This window comes from Asterias amurensis, chromosome 9, assembly GCF_032118995.1.
Source record: "Asterias amurensis chromosome 9, ASM3211899v1".
NCBI lineage: Eukaryota > Metazoa > Echinodermata > Asteroidea > Forcipulatida > Asteriidae > Asterias > Asterias amurensis.
Genome location: NC_092656.1, coordinates 12086761 through 12108044, shown reverse-complemented (window position 1 = coordinate 12108044; position 21284 = coordinate 12086761). Strand labels below are relative to the sequence as shown.

Below are 21284 nucleotides of genomic sequence, written 5' to 3'. Positions count from 1 at the left end.
CATTCCATTTTATTGGAAACAAATGTGACATTCTACAGCGAGATTAAGTTTTCATCCCGTGAATAAAAGATTCACTTATTCTGGCCTATAAAGCAGTGTCTTTTGAAGAAAAGATTGACTTATTCTGGCATAATAAGCAGTGTCCATGTTCTATTAAATCCTTTAAGCAGCACTTAAAACATGGGATAGCAACACTATCATCCGATTATTTTTATTTTTGTATTAATGCTACCCACATAAAATAACACACGAAAAGACCGTGGCAATTTCGCTCTCTTTGTGTTATGTTAAGCTCTTAAATTGTTTCATTGCGTTCATTGCAGACGCATCTAAAATTATGTATCCATTCAAAAAGGAGCGACTGGAAGGCATGGAACCTTTTTTTTATGATTTCAAACATAAATCAGATTGCAATCATATCAAGTATAGGAAAAGACGAACCAGTTTGGTTGCACATAAGACCGGCAGAATGTAGCGACCCATTAATCTGTTACAGTCTAATTCTATCCTGCGACATATACAACAGGCACACAATCAGTTCACAATCAGCTCACGTATACGCGTAAGTTTTCTAAAAGGCTCCCTTTAAAAAAAGCAAACGCACAAGTGTAATTCATCTTAAGTATCTTTAACAATAGTTTGTTATGCAACTTTAAAGAATATAATGCTTTACGAAGGGTGCAATGAATACACTCTAAAAAGTCCCGGGTCAGAAATTTAACCTGGACTCCGGGTCAGAAATTGTTGACCCTTTCCGGGTCATCGTGACCCGGAAAAGGGTCATCGTGTTTGACCCGGTGTCGGTCAGATATAGTTTTAACCCGTTCCGGGTCAGATTTGACCCGGAGATGCCGGTTGAGCCATAGTTGACCCGGTTCCGGGTCATCGTGACCCGGACACAGGTAACCTTGTTTGACCCGGTGCCGGGTTGGCCTTAGTTGACCCGTTTCTGGGTCGTCAGGACCCGGAAATGGGTCATCATTTTGACCCGGTGCCGGGTCAAATTTAGTTGACCCATTTCCAGGTCATCGTGACCCGGAAATATGTTACCATGTGTGACCCGGTGACGGGTCAGCCATTGACCCGTTTCCGGGTCATCGTTTCCCGGACACAGGTTACCATGTTTGACCAGATGCCGGGTTGTGTGGACCCGTTTCCGGGTCATCAGGACCTGGTGCCAGGTAGTACAAGAAGAAAATCGCATTCAGAAACCCTCTTATCAATGACTCTAAAAGTTGATATTATTATTATTGATAAAACTCTCAACGATGTATCAGATTTTTAACTCAATTCGCATAAAACCCCCAAACGAAGTGTATTTTAAATAAAAACAATTATCACAAACAGGCATTAACGTTTTAAGCTATCTGATACGTGCACTCTAAAACAATTCAGTGAGACTTGCGACCCGGATCCTGGTCCCGAACGGGCCGGACCCATTTCTGGGTCAGTTACCCAGAATGTGTGTCGATTAAAGTTCAGGTGAACCAGCCCTCAAAATCGTTAGATTTGATTTTAGTTTGTTCTACTTTATTTCCTAACGGAACTTTTAATAAACGTGCTTCGTATCCTAAAATAAAATGTTCAACACACTTTTTGTGTTATTGATCTGATAAAAGAGATCTGACATTGCCTAATACGGTTTGAGGGAATAAAACATTATTTTTAAACCGATTCGTAAACACTACTTATGAAAGAACTGGTTTCAATGTTCTCCTTTATTATACATTCCCTTTTTTCCAAAACGTATTATTGCAAAAAGAAAATGTACAGGCCTATATCACCGGGGTTCGTAGATCAGTGGGAATAATATCAAACAAAGCACATGAACAGAAATCAAGTCTAGAAACACACATTTCTCATTCAAGAAAAAGAAGGGAAAAAAAACGATGATTCGGCAGAAAATTCTGCTGAGAAACGTCAACATGAAATATTGTTTAGAATAGAAGAAATGCTATTATTCTCATGTTTGAATGCACATAGGCCTACTACCGCGCCACATTAATAACGCTATGTTTACAGAATATTTCAGCTAAAAGTCGTATGGAAGACTCTCCGCAATGAACGTGGAAGGTGAAATTCTCTCCAGAGAGGTTAAGTCCTGAACAATGCCTAACATTTTGTTGGACTTGAATACAATGACGTACAGGTAGGCCTTATACCTCAATCAAGTGTAATCTCTTGAGCGAGTGCACTTATTAGTGCCGGATGCCCGAGTTCCGTAAAGCATCTGAACATATGGCCACCCTATACAAGGAATATCTTTAATGGTTAAATCCAAGTCTCTACCCTCAATAGACAAAACTGAAATGACAGGCAAGACTTCTTTCTGTCAAGCCCTGTTCAGGAAATGTTTTGTTTGAGCTAGAAGGCCTATTGTGTGAGGAGTGAATCCCGTGGTCGCATTATCGGGGCAATACTACATGTTCTGGTAAAAGGCATAAGATCAAAGACAAAAACAAAAAACACACACACAATACCTAACGTGAACAAATCTGCTATATCTAGGCATCAAGGTCAATACAGCCCTCACACATCCAACTCTCCAAAAGAGGAGCCATTCCTGCTATCCGGTCATGTTCCAGTCGGTGCCGTTGATGTGTGGCAGGCACTTTGAGATTCTCTTTTGTTTCCAAAGAGAACTACAATTTCTTTGATTTTCTGCAGACGGCACTCGGTAAAAGCTTTTAACAAATGATCCAGTTGCATTGCATTGTCAGGTCATGCACAAAATAAAGAGTTTTCTTATTCGTTGAGTGCAACATTAAGCTTTTCGCTATGCAGTTCCATTAAACGGCTTCGACCAATAGTCACGTTTCGTGGATTTTCCTCCTTGGTGTTATACTCTAAAATGATTTGGGTACTTTTTTGTAGGACACAACACACAAATTCCAAAGATTTACATTAAACTTATAAACAGTTTGAAGACAATGACGGTAAAACAAGTCACAAACAATAATTTCCGTCTCATGTACAAACATATTAACCAGTTATGGTAAAACACCCTCATGAGTGATGTCGATGATACGTTTTGAAGTTGTTCCTTCATAACTAATATGCCCCCCCCCACCCCGCCCCTCAATCTCTTTTACCGGAACACCCCCAAGCGACTCTTCGCTCCAGGATATCTGTCCAAACACGCCTACCTGAACCACTTCCAAATTGCCAAACACCGTTTGACGCTGATCTCCGTGAAAGCGATCAAAACAAAAAATATTAAACGAAAACTTATGCCGACAATCGACGTAAAAACATGAATGAAGTTTTGTTTTCTATGGGTGCGTTCGACTAGCTTCCCTGGGTCGACCCGGCGTGCTCACTCGGGTGAGCCCCTGACAATAGCTTATCGAACAATCACACTCGCCCTCTCGTGGTGACGGCATGCACCTCGGGTCACCCCCAAGTGACCCACTCCACAAGCATATGCATTTTATAACAAACGGTTACAGAACGCTTTTCAAAGACCAACTCGACCGATCCAAGGCAACGTGTTCCTTTAACGAACGCACCCATTGTGACATCGTTCTTGTCTGCAGATATAGATACCATTCAGAAGCATGCGTCACCCTACATCCCACACCCATACACAGTGACACAAAAGCGTTGAACCTATGTCACCGTTGAATGAATTTCCACACCATCAATCGCAACTGTTCTTACTTTAAAGGAACACGTTGCCTTGGATCGGTCGAGTTGGTTTTTTAAAAAGCGTTTGTAACCGTTTTTTATAAAATGCATATGGGTAGAAAGATGTTGTAAAAGTAGAATACAATGATCCACACAAACATGCCTCGAAATTGCGTGGTTTTCCTTTTACCTCGTCGACTAACACGTCGGCCATTTATGGGGGTCAAAATTTTGACTCCCATAAATGGCCGACCATGTTAGTTCGCACAGTAGAGGGAAAACCACGCAATTCCGAGGCAAACTTGTGTAGATCATTGTATTCTACTTTTAAAACATCTTTCCAACCATATCCAAGGCAACGTGTTCCTTTAAGCAATACACAGAACCCCCTCCGCGACCAAAGTTGAACAATGCCAATGGTGGCATCAAAAATGAACCGGACAAAGAGAAAAGGCAAAGGGGAAGTTTCAGAGTTATTTTAAATTTTTTCGACTTTGATGTATGTTGTATGTTTTCTCGTTGTGAAGCCAAGGACTCTCAGAAATGCGAGCTTACACACTGTACAGCCGGATTGGAAGTTAATATCGGTTTAGACCATGCAGCAACCTTAAACTCACAGCCATCCGAGGAAGAATTTCTACTATTGGTAAGTTAATCATGCGGGGGAACTTCGTGTTGTTCGTACTAAAGACGGTTCCAATGGAGCTTTTCGAATTGGACATAAACTGAAGCGGGTTGTGGTTGTTTATGACACGCATGTTCTTAAACTGGCAAGAAAAGGGGCAATTGTGTTTAATGGAAGACACGAATGTACTGTCATTCAGGAAGTTTATGTTACTGTACTATACTTGAATTAAAAACAAATATATTTTTGGTTGAACTACGACAGAATTACTAGAGTGGGAAACGAACCAGTGACTTCTGGCTCAACCAACTGAGCTATAGAGACATGGTTGTATCCGTCTCTACAAATATTGCAAAGGTAAAACAAACCTCGAAGTAACATTTCGAGGGATCGAAATAATTTGGGGTGCCAGCCAACGGTCATACAACCAGCATCAGAGGGATCACCTTCAGGGGATGCGACTTGTTTTTCAATAAAATCAAGTAATGTACAACAAAGAGGAAACTGGCTGGGTAAATATTTGTATAAATTGGGTTAGCAAAGTTAAAAAGAGCAGAAATTTGAACCTGCGAACTCCGAATAAACGCGCCGTCGCTTTACAAGCTTATTCCTTTTATGTTGGCGGTCGTCCAATTTTGTCAATGGGGGTTATTTTGTAATAATACCTAAAGTATGTTTTTCTTTCAATAGGTTGGTTGCCTCTCTACGAGCCAGATTCGCAAACCAAACACCCACACGTTTAATACAATCCTCAATCGTCATGGAGACATCTATGGTATCAGTTGAAGCTGTTTCTAACTCTACAGAGATGAATGTCTTCTTCACCACACCTAGTGGACTTCAGGATCCAACCGAATCAGACATGACAGTGATTGGCATAACAACCACCAGAGGAGACGGCAGAAACTTTCGTTTTGAAGATGAAACTCAGAGAATGTTTCTAGGCTGCGTCTTCTGCCTCGTGGCCGTCTTCGGGTTGGTGGGGAACACCATGGTGATTCTGGCCGTTGTCTTGTCGAAGAAGCTCCATACTCGAACCAACGTCTTCGTCGTCAACCTCGCCACCGCCGACCTGATATCGTGTCTCACGTCCCCTTTCGCTGCGGTGGCGCTGTTCAGCATGAACGGCTGGCCGATGCATGATATAGTATGCTCCGTGTCAGCTGCCATATACTACATCACCCTTGGATGCAGCATCATGAATCTTACCACCATCGCCATTAACCGCTACGTCCTCATTATCAAATCCATGCAGACATACCAGGCCATCTACACACCCAAGAAGATAGCAGCCATGTTGGTATTCACGTGGCTCTATCCAGCATTAGTCTGTTCCCTTCCCCTCTTCGGTATCGGTAAATGGGGTTACTCGGACAAGTACAAGATTTGTACCCAAGACACCTCGGCTGAGACGAGCGATCTCTTCAGTCTGCTCGGATCTGTTCTCTTCTACCCCATTCCACTCATCATCCTGTTCGTCTGTTACTTCAAGATCTACCGCCACATCACCAGCCACATGAAGAAGATGGTGGGGAAGGGCATTGAGATGGCTGACACTTCCAACGCTTCAAGCGCCAGCAGCACTCAACTACACAATAAATCAGCGGGAAGCTTCAGCAAGAGACAGGTACAGATCACCAAGAATCTCTTCTACGTCATGTTCACCTTCGTCGTGTGTTTCGCCCCTTTCGCTGTCGCTCTGTTGATACCGACCAGCGATCCGGTCATCCCGTGGACGGCGACTCTTGTGGTCTTCAACAGAGCCCTAAACCCCGTCATCTACGGGGTGAAACACCCACACTTCAAGGAGGTGTTCCGTCACATGCTCCGATGTCGGTACCACACGATTCCAGAACCATCTAGCTGTCTAAGGATGATGCGCTTACAATAGCAATATACCCAACTTCGAACGGACACCTTGTAGAGGATGTCACAACGTCAAATGAAGTCCTGTCACTAATTGGGCTGAAAGTTGTGAGTAATGGCACTTGTTGTCAGCAATGATTGACCTATATGCAGATGTTTACCAGCAAGTATCATACAAAATTGTATTGTGACAATCATTTAAGTAATACATGAGTGAACTGTTCTCCCGGAATTCTCGTAGGAATTTTCCAGCAGTTATCTTGTAGTTACTAAGGGTGACACGAACCGTGTGGTTTCCAAATGGCTTCTTCTGTGTACTTGTACAATGGATGTAAGCAGTGCCCTAGTTGTTTATTTTGATGACTTGATTGAGATGGTGTTGCAACTAGGAGCTTCATGTATTACACGCTACTATAAACAGTTAAAAAATCCCGTTCTTAAAAAATCCCGTTTGTACTTTGCTGCCATTGACTCGTCACGGTAGTACTGTTAAATATTGATATTTCTGAAATGTAACTGTTCGATAGTTATTATTGAATCTATAATAGATATGCAGGGTCAATATCAGTTTTAAGATCCTTCATTTTCCAAATATATAGATTCTTTAGGAAAGTTGGAACTATTTTAAAGTATTATAGTAAAGCGTTTGATTGTATTTCTTATAATATTCTTGTAAACAAACTCAGATATTCCTATGGGATCCACGATTCCTTACTTTGCTGGATTAATTCATTCCTCACAGGGAGAAAACAAAGGGTAGTTTTTCACGGATCTGAATCAGGCTGGTCTAATGTCACATCTGGAGTACCACAAGGGTCTGTCTTGGGGCCATTGCTTTTTAACATTTATATTAATGACTTACATATGCAGCTGTCTAACTCCTCTCGCCACTATGATGATGACACTTTTTTTGTATGGACAAATTCAGGGAGAAAATGATTTTTTGTCCCTCCAGAGAGATCTTGACAAAATAAGTGCCTGGTCAAATAGAAATTTACTCCTTTTGAATCCAGGTAAATGCAAGTTTCTTTCCATCTCTAGAATGCGTCGCTGGTCATACCAGGCTTCATATTCCATAAATAATATGCTTATTCAAGAGGTCACTGAGCTTAAACTACTAGGTGTACTTGTTCAAAACAATCTCTCCTGGGATGCGCATGTTAATTTTGTCACAGGTAGATCCTATAGAACTTTGGGTTTTATTCGTCATGTTGTGGGTGACTGCAACTCTAAAACACTGCTCACTTTGTACAAGTCTATTGTTTTACCTCTTTTAGATTATTGTTCTCCTGTTTGGCATATTTATCGTGTAAAACACGAGACTCAACTAGAAAAGGTTCAGAGGTATGCCACAAGGCTAATGCTTCATCAAAGGAGACAGGAACAACCCTACAATAGCAGGCTTATAGAAACAGGGCTTTCCACCCTAAGTAATAGAAGAGAACATCTGTTCTTTGCTTTTGTATGTAAACAATCAGTTGCTCACAATCATACAGGTGCCTTGTCATCCTTTTTATGCAAAATTTTCCATCCCCTGCCGTTTTGCTCGTGGCTGGAGCAACTTGCCTACTGACCTTGTTAACGATTTCATATGTGCCCCCTTACAGGAATTTTTATCTAAGCTCACAAACATTTTGATGTATAGACTGGCTTTTTAAAGTTCTTGTTTTGCTCGTTTGCCTTTTTGTTCCTTGTTTTGTTTCATGTTCTATGCTTTTTAGTTATTTTTATAATTGTTCAAATTTGTCCACCCCCTGCAGTTTTGCTCTTAGATAGAGTTACTTGCCTGTTTACAATGTCATTTCATTTGTGTCCCCTCATCGGAATTTTGTTGTATTGCTCTTAAACCATTTTGATGTATAGACTTGCTTTTTTTACGTACATCATTTTTGGTGTGTTTTTCTGTGTATGTCTTTGCTTGTTTGCCTTTTTAAATTGTTTAGTGATTTGTATTATCTTCTGTGCTTTTTTATATGCCCCCTGTTGCCTTAATGTATTTTTAGGGTTTTAGGAGACATACGCCTTTTGGCGACAGTTATTTTTTTAACTTTTATGCTCTCCTGGACACCCCACTGTTGCTTTTTTTTTTTTTTCTTTAATATTTTTAATTTATGTATATGTGCTTGTAAATGTGATTGCCCGAATAAATATTATTATTATCACTATTATTATTATTATTATTATTATTATGATTATTATTATTATTATTATTATTATTATTATTATTATTATTATTATTATTATTATTATTATTATTATTATTATGATTATTATGATTATTATTATTATTATTATTATTATTACTATTACTATTACTATTACTATTACTATTACTATTACTATTACTATTACTATTACTATTACTATTACTATTACTATTACTATTACTATTACTATTACTATTACTATTACTATTACTATTACTATTACTATTACTATTACTATTACTATTACTATTACTATTACTATTACTATTACTATTACTATTACTATTACTATTACTATTACTATTACTATTACTATTACTATTACTATTACTATTACTATTACTATTACTATTACTATTACTATTACTATTACTATTACTATTACTATTACTATTACTATTACTATTACTATTACTATTACTATTACTATTACTATTACTATTACTATTACTATTACTATTACTATTACTATTACTATTACTATTACTATTTTTATTACTATTACTATTACTATTACTATTACTATTACTATTACTATTACTATTACTATTTATTACTATTACTATTACTATTACTATTACTATTACTATTACTATTACTATTACTATTACTATTACTATTACTATTACTATTACTATTACTATTACTATTACTATTACTATTACTATTACTATTACTATTATTATTATTATTATTATTATTATTATTATTATTATTATTATTATTATTATTATTATTATTATTATTATTATTATTATTATTATTATTATTATTATTATTATTATTATTATTATTATTATTATTATTATTATTATTATTATTATTATTATTATTATTATTATTATTATTATTATTATTATTATTATTATTATTATTATTATTATTATTATTATTATTATTATTATTATTATTATTATTATTATTATTATTATTATTATTATTATTATTATTATTATTATTATTATTATTATTATTATTATTATTATTATTATTATTATTATTATTATTATTATTATTATTATTATTATTATTATTATTATTATTATTATTATTATTATTATTATTATTATTATTATTATTATTATTATTATTATTATTATTATTATTATTATTATTATTATTATTATTATTATTATTATTATTATTATTATTATTATTATTATTATTATTATTATTATTATTATTATTATTATTATTATTATTATTATTATTATTATTATTATTATTATTATTATTATTATTATTATTATTATTATTATTATTATTATTATTATTATTATTATTATTATTATCCAACCTCGCTTTAAATTGTTGTAAGTTGTCGTGTGGTTGATACCCCTCGAGTGCACTGCTTGTCAATATCCTTAACATTTCAATGACGTCACATTTCACATGTGGTCTGACGATTTTTGTCAGGAGATTGCTGAGTTCTATCCTGATTTTTGATGGTATTCAATCTAAACGGCATCGAGTTTGTACTTCTGACCTGCGCACTAGTTCATATTTATTAGTATGTTAATTGCGATGACGTCGTGTTTCAAATTTCGCGCTGACAATGTATCAAATAAAATGGCATTAATTACTCCATTATAAATTGAGGTAAGAAACTGTAACTTTTCCCGTATTTTAGTCAATATGTAAAAATTAGGCATCACAAAACTAAATTGACGTTGGGTCCCCGCTGTAAAGATAACCGATTATGTAGCACCCTGCGATGCGATGTGCACAGCCGTGGCATGGATGCCCATTTTAATTCATAATATTGTTATGTGCCTTGTTTATAAGAATTCCATACTTTAATACTATTCGTCTCACGCTACACACTAGAATTATTAATGTTAGATACACCACTGTTACTTAAACAAATAATAAATTTTTGTAAAAACCCTGGAGAGCGCCCCTATAGTTTGCGCACGTGGAGTCGGTGCTGGGTGATTGCAGTCCCTATGAGGTTTTTCGCACATAATAGTTGAGTTCAGAATATGGAATAATTATTTTTGTAATGCTTTTTCAAAATTTCTATGGTTGCTATAAGAATCCTGAGGAGCTGTTGGATGGTATTTATTTAAGTTTGGGGGAAAATATTTCAAACACCCTTTCTACCATTAAAAACATGTATGGGGACAGCAATCTCCAAGACAGGCACTGATGGGCTAAGCAGCTGTATTTTCCTAACCCCAGGCTAAATTGGGCGCCAAAGTCTGCGATTCAACTTTGAGGTGTTGATAGATGCCCCAGTACAGGAGAAACTGAAATAGCATGTCCAGTGGGTTTTTGTTTTTTTTTCGTGGTTTTTCTTCTTCTCCAGTAGCCTTGATCAAGGCTGTTGACGTACTGTGGCCCGGCCCGGTTCGCTGCACACGCATGCAGTGCATACACAAATGTACATTCCACCTCGTCATCACCTGCACTTCGGACTTACGTGAGATTACACTTTCCACCGGAGTAATTAGTCACAGTTGAGAGAACATGAAAAGATGTTCCTGGTATAAATGCCCCACCACGCCCAGTGCTCCCCAATACATTTTTCTGTGCCGGAGTACATTTTTCTGTGCCGGAGTATGTACATCGAATTTCTATACTTCGTACAATTACGGGTATATGTTGGCACTTTGCACCATGGACAACTACGACGAACCAGATCTCCTTGAGTTGATGGCTGGCCCATCGGGTGCAATTGATACCCAGGAAGACCCGGGATTGGGACAAGATGACAATTCATCAATTGGCTTAGTTTCGGGCAAACCGAAAGTTAAAGGCCGAAAGCCTAAGCGCTCAACGGTCCCGTCATCAGACACGGTTTCCCGGCAAGAATTTGCGGATGTTTCAGGGAAACTTGCATGTATGGCCGAAGCCATCGAAAACATGCAAACAGTGATTCTCAGTCGACCCGCCAAGCGGCCTAGACTGTCATCGGATTCAGAATCTGATACGGAGAGTGCCTCAAAGGCCATAGATGAGCTCCTTCAAGAGAGCCAGCAGGGGTCAAAAACCTTATGCCCAGATGACCAGTTGTTGGACAATTTTGAACAACTATATGCGGAGGATGCACCGACTGCCGATGCAGTCAATGACAAATTGGCTAAGGTAGTGGATAAAATGGTCCGCCATAAATTGCCGGAGGACAAGGCCGTGGAAAAGCTCCAGACCATCCAAAGACCGACCAACGTCAAAAATTTGGAGTGCACTCGGGTTAACCCCGAGATATGGAGCTCACTAAAGCCAAAGACTCGCTCTCAGGACATAAAATTCCAGAAGGTGCAACAGGCACTTCTTAAAGGAATTATACCCGTAGTTGGGGTAATAAACTCACTTATGTCCAGACCCGCTGCTACTGACCCGCCCACTCAGGTAAACCCTGATTTCAAGGTTGAAATCACCAAGCTATTGGATGCGGTGGCCATTATTGGACACGCCAACCAGGAACTGAATGTGCGAAGACGGGATTTGATTAAGCCCGATCTTAACAAACAATTTTCTGGTCTTTGCTCGCCACATGTGCCCGTAACAGGGTTTTTATTTGATGATGACTTGCCCCAACAGTGCAAGGACATACAGCAGACCAACAAAATTGGGAACAAAGTTGGCTAGTCAACTTTCAGAGGAAACGACAAACATGATCGGAAACGACCCATACACAACAACAGGGGTAATTCGACCTACACCAGCCAATTCAGAAGAGGTGGTCATTTAAACTATCAGCGCCACAACAGACACCGAGACACTCGGTGGAATGCCAAGCCACGACAAGATGTGGAAACAGCAAAGTAATTCGGCATGTCCCTACAAGTACAACCAGTGCACTGGTAAGTACAACATGCATTAAATCTAGCAAAATTGCAGGTAGATTAGCACAATTTGTTACAAAATGGCAAGAAATAACTTCAGATAAGTGGGTTCTAGATGCTATAAAGCACTATGAAATAGAATTTGGGAAACGACCCTTACAATCGTTCCCCCCTAAACAAATTAAATTTGTTCCCAATGAAGTTGAAATTATCTCGAAGGAAATTGATAAACTGCTCCAAAAAGGAGCAATTACACATGCTACCCATGAATATGGTGAGTTTGTATCAAACATTTTCATCCGTCCAAAGAAAGACGGGACTTTTCGCCCAATTATCAACCTTCGCCAGTTGAATAAATCAGTAGCCTATGTCCATTTTAAAATGGAAACGATTCATTTTGCTCTGCAATTAATCCGACCACACTGCTTTATGGCATCAATTGATCTTAAAGATGCGTACTTCACAGTACCGATTGCCAAAAACCACCGCAAATATTTGCGTTTTATGTGGCAGAACAAATTGTTCGAATTTACCTGTCTGCCTTTCGGTTTAGCTTGTGCACCAAGGGTATTTACAAAGATAATGAAACCTTTGATAGCCTCTTTAAGACTAATGGGACACGAATCTTGTGACTACATTGACGACGCTTTGTTGATAGGTGCAACAAAAGAAGAGTGCATAACCAATGTTAAAGCTCGAGTTGCCCTCACCCAAGAGTTAGGATTTATAGTCAATACTGGGAAATCTGTCATGAAACCCACGAAGACCATTGTGTTTCTGGGTTTTACAATAAATTCAGAAAACATGACAATTGCTATTCCTCCAGCAAAAAAGAGGAAAATTGAAGCGGCTATTCATAACATTATTGTTGCCAATCTTCCCAAAATTAGGGACGTTGCCCAAGTAGTGGGCTTTTTAGTCTCTTGTGATATTGCCGTACCGTACGGTACATTATTCAGAAGATCTATTGAATCTGAGAAAAACGCAGCATTGACTGCAAACCATGATGATTTTGATGCAAGAATGTCATTGTCTGACCAAGCTAAGGCAGACTTAAACTGGTGGCTTACTAACCTACAGTATGCTAGTGCCCCCATTCACAGAAACAAGCCCGATTTCATTGTTGAAACTGACGCGTCCCTCAATGGCTGGGGTGCGAATTGCAATGGGCATATGTTAGGTGGACAGTGGTCAGCTGAGGAAGCTACATGGCATATTAACTACCTTGAGCTTAAAGCTTGCTTTTTTGCCTTACAGTCCCTTTTTAGTAAACATAAGGACATTCACGTACACCTTAAATCGGACAATACAACTGCCGTGTCATACATAAAGTTTTTTGGCGGCACACACTCCGTTCAGTTAAATGAACTGGCCAGGGAAATCTGGCTTTGGTGTTTGAATAGGAAAACATGGCTGTCCGTTTCATTCTTGCCGGGTATTGAAAATGTGAGTGCTGATTTTGCATCACGTCACTTCCGTGAAGATATCGAATGGAAGTTACACCCAGAAGTTTTCCGGAAGATTATCGATATCTTTATGACGCCAAATATTGACATGTTTGCGTCAAGATTGAACCATCAGATTCAACCTTATGTATCGTGGAAACCTGACCCAAACGCATTTTTCAATGATGCATTCACGCTAGACTGGACAAACTATAAGGTCTACGCGTTTCCCCCGTTCTGCCTTATTGGGAAAGTATTGACAAAGATCGAATATGAGGAGTCAACAGCCATACTTGTTGCTCCACTTTGGCATACACAAGCATGGTTTCCTAAGATGCTTAAACTGTTGGTGAACAAACCAATTATTTTGCCAAAAAGAACTAATTTACTCTCACTCCCTTCCTCAGGTAGACTACACCCATTGCGAGATCGGCTGCAACTGATGGCATGCCATTTGTCAGGGAAAACTTACAGAGCCAGGGAATTTCGCAGCACGCTGCCGACATTATTATCTCATCCTGGCGGACTTCAACCAAGAAGTCTTACCGATCAGCGATCCAAAAATGGGTTCTGTTCTGTGCTCGAACAAAGAGTGATCCACTTCGAGTGACTGTAGCGGTGATCCTAGACTGCTTAACAGAGGAATTTGACAAGGGTAGTAGTTACAGCACACTGAACACAATACGTAGTGCATTGTCAGCAATACTAGCCCCTATAGATGGGACACCAATTGGGTCTCTCCCCCTGATAAAAAGGTTCATGACAGGTGTCTTCAACATGAGACCTGCAATACCCAGATATACTTGTACATGGGACGTTAATACTGTGTTACAATACTTAACAAATTTGGGTCCGTCTAATAAGTTGTTCTTAAAAGAACTCACTATGAAGCTAGTTATGCTTGTTGCATTGATTTCAGGACAAAGATGTCAAACTTTGTCGCTACTTAATTTAGACGACGCTGAAGTTACAGCTACAAAAATTATCTTTGTTGTATCTAAGTTGACGAAAACCAGCAAGATTGGCAAACAGCCTGTTAGTTTGGTGTTACCGAGGTATCCTCATGATGACCAACTTTATGTCATGACGACGCTAAAACAGTATTTAATTAAGACGAAATCCCTAAGGGGTAAACAACGGTGTTTGTTTGTAAGCTATGCATCACCCCACAAACAAGTAAGGTCAGAGACAATCTCTCGCTGGATAAAGAACACGTTGCATAAGGCTGGCATCGACACAGCCAAGTTCACAGCACATAGTACTCGATCTGCTGCATGCAGTGCTGCTTTTAAGAATGGAGTACCACTGAACATTATTTTAAGTACTGGCCATTGGGCGAGAAGTAGTACTTTTGCTAAATTTTATAACAAACCAGTAGGGCAAACAGATCACAGCTTTGCAAACGCAGTTTTGGCTGGTACAACCAAGTAGGTTGGTCGTTTAAGAAATGAAAATGTAATTTGTTATATTAATGCACGATTTTCTCTTGCTTATTATGTTTACAACAGTTAAAGAGTTCAGAGCTATAGAACGTTTAATAAATTGTGATAAAACCATCAAGTCGTATACACAATCATGTTTTTTATTGCATGTTGCCCGTCTCTGTGCTCTAAAATCTCATGTAAGTCCGAAGTGGAGGTGATGACGAGGTGGAATTCTAAAATTAAACGAATAGAATGAAGTTTAATTGGAATTCTACTGAGTCTATCACCGACACTGAAGGACTTACATTCCCTCCACATAGGTTGCAACTTCAATTAGTTGACCCACCCCATTTTCGCCGGGCACAATGTTCCTTGGTGAAAAATGTATTGGGGAGCACTGGGCGTGGTGGGGCATTTATACCAGGAACATCTTTTTATGTTCTTTCAACTGTGACTAATTACTCCGGTGGAAAGTGTAATCTCATGTAAGTCCTTCAGTGTCGGTGATAGACTCAGTAGAATTCCAATTAAACTTCATTCTATTCGTTTAATTTTAGAATTACCATACATTGTACAGCGAGAACAGGATAGCATAGTCGTGAGTACGGTCGTGTCTTTCTACGTTCAACCTCGCACACGTGGCTCAAACAACAGCCTTGATGGGTTTGTAAAGCTTTATCGGAATTCCGATAAAAGGGTGTTCATTATGTGGGCGTGTCATTCTAAACATTGGCCAATCACAGGCGCGATTGAGAATGACGTATTACTGCTAGCAATCATGCCACGTCCATGTGTGTGTGCGTACGCTAGCTGTATGGACATACTACGTGCTTTTATAGCATGCAGTGTCGTGAGCGTGGTGTATTATTAGCTATGATTGTAAAGGGGTCTGAATGCGCTGCCGGACGGGTGAGCCGGACAAGACTCGCCCGGTCGGTAATGGTGTTGAACAACTTCGAACAACTTCCGTTGTCTTGCGTTTCATTATAACACGAGGACTAGCATCATAATTATATTACAACGTAGCTGGTAGATTTGTCCCTGAGTTGAAAGCTGCTGTACTATAAGTGTAACGTTGTAGTGTAGTACTAGTATGGCAAGAGTTAGTTTATGAAATTGAACTTAACTTGTAGTTGTTCAGCCACACGCCATCTGCTACCGTCTGGTATGTTCGACAACACATATTTCCAATCCCCAACTTTGATTTACCGCGAGAAACGTAATAAATAGTATATATGTATACAGTAAGACAAAATAAACAGCTGGATTTCTTATCTCATCTGGTCTGTGTTTGTGCTTCAAGGGGATGGGGTGTGTTGTACTGTCATATTCCCAGCACCTAAGAATTGCTACCAAGTAGCCATCTTGCCGGAAACCCATGACACCTGGATACTTTTTTAACCTTTCTCAAACACATTTGACATGGTCTAATTGTCTCAGTTCCTTCTATTTCTCAACCCATGATTGATGCATTAACCGCGGTTGTCATATTTTGTTGAAAGTTTCTTTAGTGGTTTTGCAAATTATACACCACTGATTTCCAGCGACTTCCAGTTTTGTTTTACTAGTATAGTGGGGATTTCTCCCTCGCCCGCCGCCATTGCAACTACAGCCACGAGCACATGTGTGCGAGTGCTTGCAGAACGTTGTGATTGACATCGCAGCGAGAGTTTATAGGTCAACCAACAACCAATGAGAACGGGTTGTTAGTATACATTAGCATAATGAGCTCCGCCCTAAATTTTGGCAGTTACAAAACCATCAAGGCGCTACTTAGGAAGTACCCATGTACCGTAAGTGTACCGTATACAGATGGTACATGTACATGTACAGTACGTATGTGTACATACGCTGTACACATATTATATGCACTGTGTTAATTAATGTATGGGGGTGCGCTGGCGGAATTCAGTGATGGGGACTGGGAGTTTGCAGATCGCGGCTGGCTGTAGCGCCTTGATCAAGGCTACTTCTCCAGATGTGGCAGATTAAAAACCAATAAGTCGGGGACAGCTGTCAATGTGGTGACTTCATCCAGTGTAATAACTTGCAAATGCGGATGTCAGTACATATTTAATGTTTCCGTCTGGTCTGTGTCAAAGTGTGCTGACCCATTTATTTCATATCCTTTGATTTGAGTGTTCCGTTTTACGCGCTCAACATTTTATTTATGGATTTAAGCGGTCATAATTTCTCAACAATTGTCTTCCAAGCAAACTGATGGAGCAGGATACCAATCAAAGACGATTGTGGAAGAGTATTTTTTGCTGGTAACCTTTATCTTGTAGGCCAAATTTGGTTATTATGCTTAGCTACTTTCTTTATTTGTAGCAGCTCTATGAAATAGGACCCTGGCCATAGCAACATTATTTGTTTTGATATCTATATTGTGTTGAATGTCAACAGAAATAAGCAAAAGCAGAACAAGTGCGAAAACTAATATCGCACACTTTAAGTAGAAGTGCTTGTCAACCCACCACTTAATAACATAAGTTTCTGGTTGGGGGAAATGAGCACTCCGCAATATTAAACCTCACACCAGTATACAAATCAAAAAGCTTCTGTCATCTCGCTTAAAGGCAGTGGACACTATTGGTAATTGTCAATACCAGCCTTCACAGTTTGTGTATCTCAACATTTGCATAAAATAACAAACCTGTGAAAATTTTAGCTCAATCGGCCATCGAATTTGCGAGATAATTATGAAAGAAAAAACGAAAACACGAAGTTGTGTGCGTTTAGATTGTTGATTTCGAGACCTCAAGTTCTAAATCTGAGGTCTCGAAATCAAATTCGTGGAAAATTACTTCTTTCTCGAAAACTATGGCATTTCAGAGAGAGCCGTTTCTCACAATGTTTTATTCCATCAACCTCTCCCCATGACCCATTACCAAGAAAGGTTTTATGCTAATAATTATTTTGAGCAATTACCAATAGTGTCCACTGCCTTTAAGGAACTAGAACGTGAAAAATAATAATAAAACAATATTCAAGGAAGTAATTTTATTTTCTGTGGACATTTATGTTGTGTCCTAGTGTCCTATAACAGTGTCCGTCACCCTACATCCCACACCCATACACAGTGACACAAAAGCGTTGAACCATTGTCACCGTTGAATGAATTTCCACACCATCAATCGCAACTGTTCTTACTTTAAAGGAACACGTTGCCTTGGATCGGTCGAGTTGGTTTTTTAAAAAGCGTTTGTAACCGTTTTTTATAAAATGCATATGGGTAGAAAGATGTTGTAAAAGTAGAATACAATGATCCACACAAACATGCCTCGAAATTGCGTGGTTTTCCTTTTACCTCGTCGACTAACACGTCGGCCATTTATGGGGGTCAAAATTTTGACTCCCATAAATGGCCGACCATGTTAGTTCGCACAGTAGAGGGAAAACCACGCAATTCCGAGGCAAACTTGTGTAGATCATTGTATTCTACTTTTAAAACATCTTTCCAACCATATCCAAGGCAACGTGTTCCTTTAAGCAATACACAGAACCCCCTCCGCGACCAAAGTTGAACAATGCCAATGTTGGCATCAAAAATGAACCGGACAAAGAGAAAAGGCAATGAGGAAGTTTCAGTGTTATTTTAATTTTTTTCGACTTTGATGTATGTTGTATGTTTTCTCGTTGTGAAGCCAAGGACTCTCAGAAATGCGAGCTTACACACTGTACAGCCGGATTGGAAGTTAATATCGGTTTAGACCATGCAGCAACCTTAAACTCACAGCCATCCGAGGAAGAATTTCTACTATTGGTAAGTTAATCATGCGGGGGAACTTCGTGTTGTTCGTACTAAAGACGGTTCCAATGGAGCTTTTCGAATTGGACATAAACTGAAGCGGGTTGTGGTTGTTTATGACACGCATGTTCTGAAACTGGCAAGAAAAGGGGCAATTGTGTTTAATGGAAGACACGAATGTACTGTCATTCAGGAAGTTTATGTTACTGTACTATACTTGAATTAAAAACAAATATATTTTTGGTTGAACTACGACAGAATTACTAGAGTGGGAAACGAACCAGTGACTTCTGGCTCAACCAACTGAGCTATAGAGACATGGTTGTATCCGTCTCTACAAATATTGCAAAGGTAAAACAAACCTCGAAGTAACATTTCGAGGGATCGAAATAATTTGGGGTGCCAGCCAACGGTCATACAACCAGCATCAGAGGGATCACCTTCAGGGGATGCGACTTGTTTTTCAATAAAATCAAGTAATGTACAACAAAGAGGAAACTGGCTGGGTAAATATTTGTATAAATTGGGTTAGCAAAGTTAAAAAGAGCAGAAATTTGAACCTGCGAACTCCGGATAAACGCGCCGTCGCTTTACAAGCTTATTCCTTTTATGTTGGCGGTCGTCCAATTTTGTCAATGGGGGTTATTTTGTAATAATACCTAAAGTATGTTTTTCTTTCAATAGGTTGGTTGCCACTCTACGAGCCAGATTCGCAAACCAAACACCCACACGTTTAATACAATCCTCAATCGTCATGGAGACATCTATGGTATCAGTTGAAGCTGTTTCTAACTCTACAGAGATGAATGTCTTCTTCACCACACCTAGTGGACTTCAGGATCCAACCGAATCAGACATGACAGTGATTGGCATAACAACCACCAGAGGAGACGGCAGAAACTTTCGTTTTGAAGATGAAACTCAGAGAATGTTTCTAGGCTGCGTCTTCTGCCTCGTGGCCGTCTTCGGGTTGGTGGGGAACACCATGGTGATTCTGGCCGTTGTCTTGTCGAAGAAGCTCCATACTCGAACCAACGTCTTCGTCGTCAACCTCGCCACCGCCGACCTGATATCGTGTCTCACGTCCCCTTTCGCTGCGGTGGCGCTGTTCAGCATGAACGGCTGGCCGGTGCATGATATAGTATGCTCCGCGACCGCTGCCATATACTACATCACCCTTGGATGCAGCATCATGAATCTTACCACCATCGCCATTAACCGCTACGTCCTCATTATCAAATCCATGCAGACATACCAGGCCATCTACACACCCAAGAAGATAGCAGCCATGTTGGTATTCACGTGGCTCTATCCAGCATTAGTCTGTTCCCTTCCCCTCTTCGGTATCGGTAAATGGGGTTACTCGGACAAGTACAAGATTTGTACCCAAGACACCTCGGCTGAGACGAGCGATCTCTTCAGTCTGCTCGGATCTGTTCTCTTCTACCCCATTCCACTCATCATCCTGTTCGTCTGTTACTTCAAGATCTACCGCCACATCACCAGCCACATGAAGAAGATGGTGGGGAAGGGCATTGAGATGGCTGACACTTCCAACGCTTCAAGCGCCAGCAGCACTCAACTACACAATAAATCAGCGGGAAGCTTCAGCAAGAGACAGGTACAGATCACCAAGAATCTCTTCTACGTCATGTTCACCTTCGTCGTGTGTTTCGCCCCTTTCGCTGTCGCTCTGTTGATACCGACCAGCGATCCGGTCATCCCGTGGACGGCGACTCTTGTGGTCTTCAACAGAGCCCTAAACCCCGTCATCTACGGGGTGAAACACCCACACTTCAAGGAGGTGTTCCGTCACATGCTCCGATGTCGGTACCACACGATTCCAGAACCATCTAGCTGTCTAAGGATGATGCGCTTACAATAGCAATATACCCAACTTCGAACGGACACCTTGTAGAGGATGTCACAACGTCAAATGAAGTCCTGTCACTAATTGGGCTGAAAGTTGTGAGTAATGGCACTTGTTGTCAGCAATGATTGACCTATATGCAGATGTTTACCAGCAAGTATCATACAAAATTGTATTGTGACAATCATTTAAGTAATACATGAGTGAACTGTTCTCCCGGAATTCTCGTAGGAATTTTCCAGCAGTTATCTTGTAGTTACTAAGGGTGACACGAACCGTGTGGTTTCCAAATGGCTTCTTCTGTGTACTTGTACAATGGATGTAAGCAGTGCCCTAGTTGTTTATTTTGATGACTTGATTGAGATGGTGTTGCAACCAGGAGCTTCATGTATTACACGCTACTATAAACAGTTAAAAAATCCCGTTCTCTTATTCTCTTCTTTGGTTCAACCCCTGTGGCTGCGTTGCTGTTGTTGTACATTTTGTCATTTACTAAAAATTATTTATTATTGTCTGAAACTATGTATTATACGACCTTTGTACTTTGCTGCCATTGACTCGTCACGGTAGTACTGTTAAATATTGATATTTCTGAAATGTAACTGTTCGATAGTTATTATTGAATCTATAATAGATATGCAGGGTCAATATCAGTTTTAAGATCCTTCATTTTCCAAATAT

At 39.4% G+C, this 21284-nt stretch overlaps 5 protein-coding genes across 6 annotated transcripts in view; 4 read left to right on the top strand and 1 right to left on the bottom strand.

Moving 5' to 3' along the window:
• The window catches only part of LOC139941823 (gamma-aminobutyric acid type B receptor subunit 2-like), an 89522-nt gene that overhangs the window by 27199 nt on the left and 41039 nt on the right, over positions 1-21284 (bottom strand). The gene's annotated exons all lie outside the window — the stretch shown is intronic.
• On the top strand, positions 5013-6274 carry LOC139942053 (melatonin receptor type 1C-like). Its single transcript, XM_071938737.1, has one exon. The coding sequence runs from the start codon at positions 5013-5015 to the stop codon at positions 6141-6143; it is 1131 nt and encodes a 376-aa protein (XP_071794838.1). The 3' UTR covers positions 6144-6274.
• On the top strand, positions 10894-11929 carry LOC139941707 (uncharacterized). The gene has a single exon (XM_071938315.1). It carries the CDS (start codon positions 10927-10929, stop codon positions 11914-11916), a length of 990 nt encoding a protein of 329 aa, XP_071794416.1. The 5' UTR covers positions 10894-10926; the 3' UTR covers positions 11917-11929.
• Positions 11952-15074, top strand: LOC139941708 (uncharacterized). 2 transcript variants are annotated; one of them, XM_071938316.1, is made up of 2 exons: positions 11952-12131; positions 13966-15074. In XM_071938316.1, the coding sequence occupies exon 2, from the start codon at positions 14006-14008 to the stop codon at positions 14987-14989; it is 984 nt and encodes a 327-aa protein (XP_071794417.1). In that variant the 5' UTR covers positions 11952-12131; positions 13966-14005; the 3' UTR covers positions 14990-15074. The 2 variants fall into 2 exon arrangements, with proteins under 2 accessions (XP_071794417.1, XP_071794418.1); XM_071938317.1 differs by having other exon boundaries at positions 11953-12131; positions 13970-15074.
• Positions 18653-20887, top strand: LOC139941706 (beta-4C adrenergic receptor-like). The gene is made up of 2 exons (XM_071938314.1): positions 18653-18748; positions 19418-20887. Exon 2 carries the CDS (start codon positions 19488-19490, stop codon positions 20616-20618), a length of 1131 nt encoding a protein of 376 aa, XP_071794415.1. The 5' UTR covers positions 18653-18748; positions 19418-19487; the 3' UTR covers positions 20619-20887.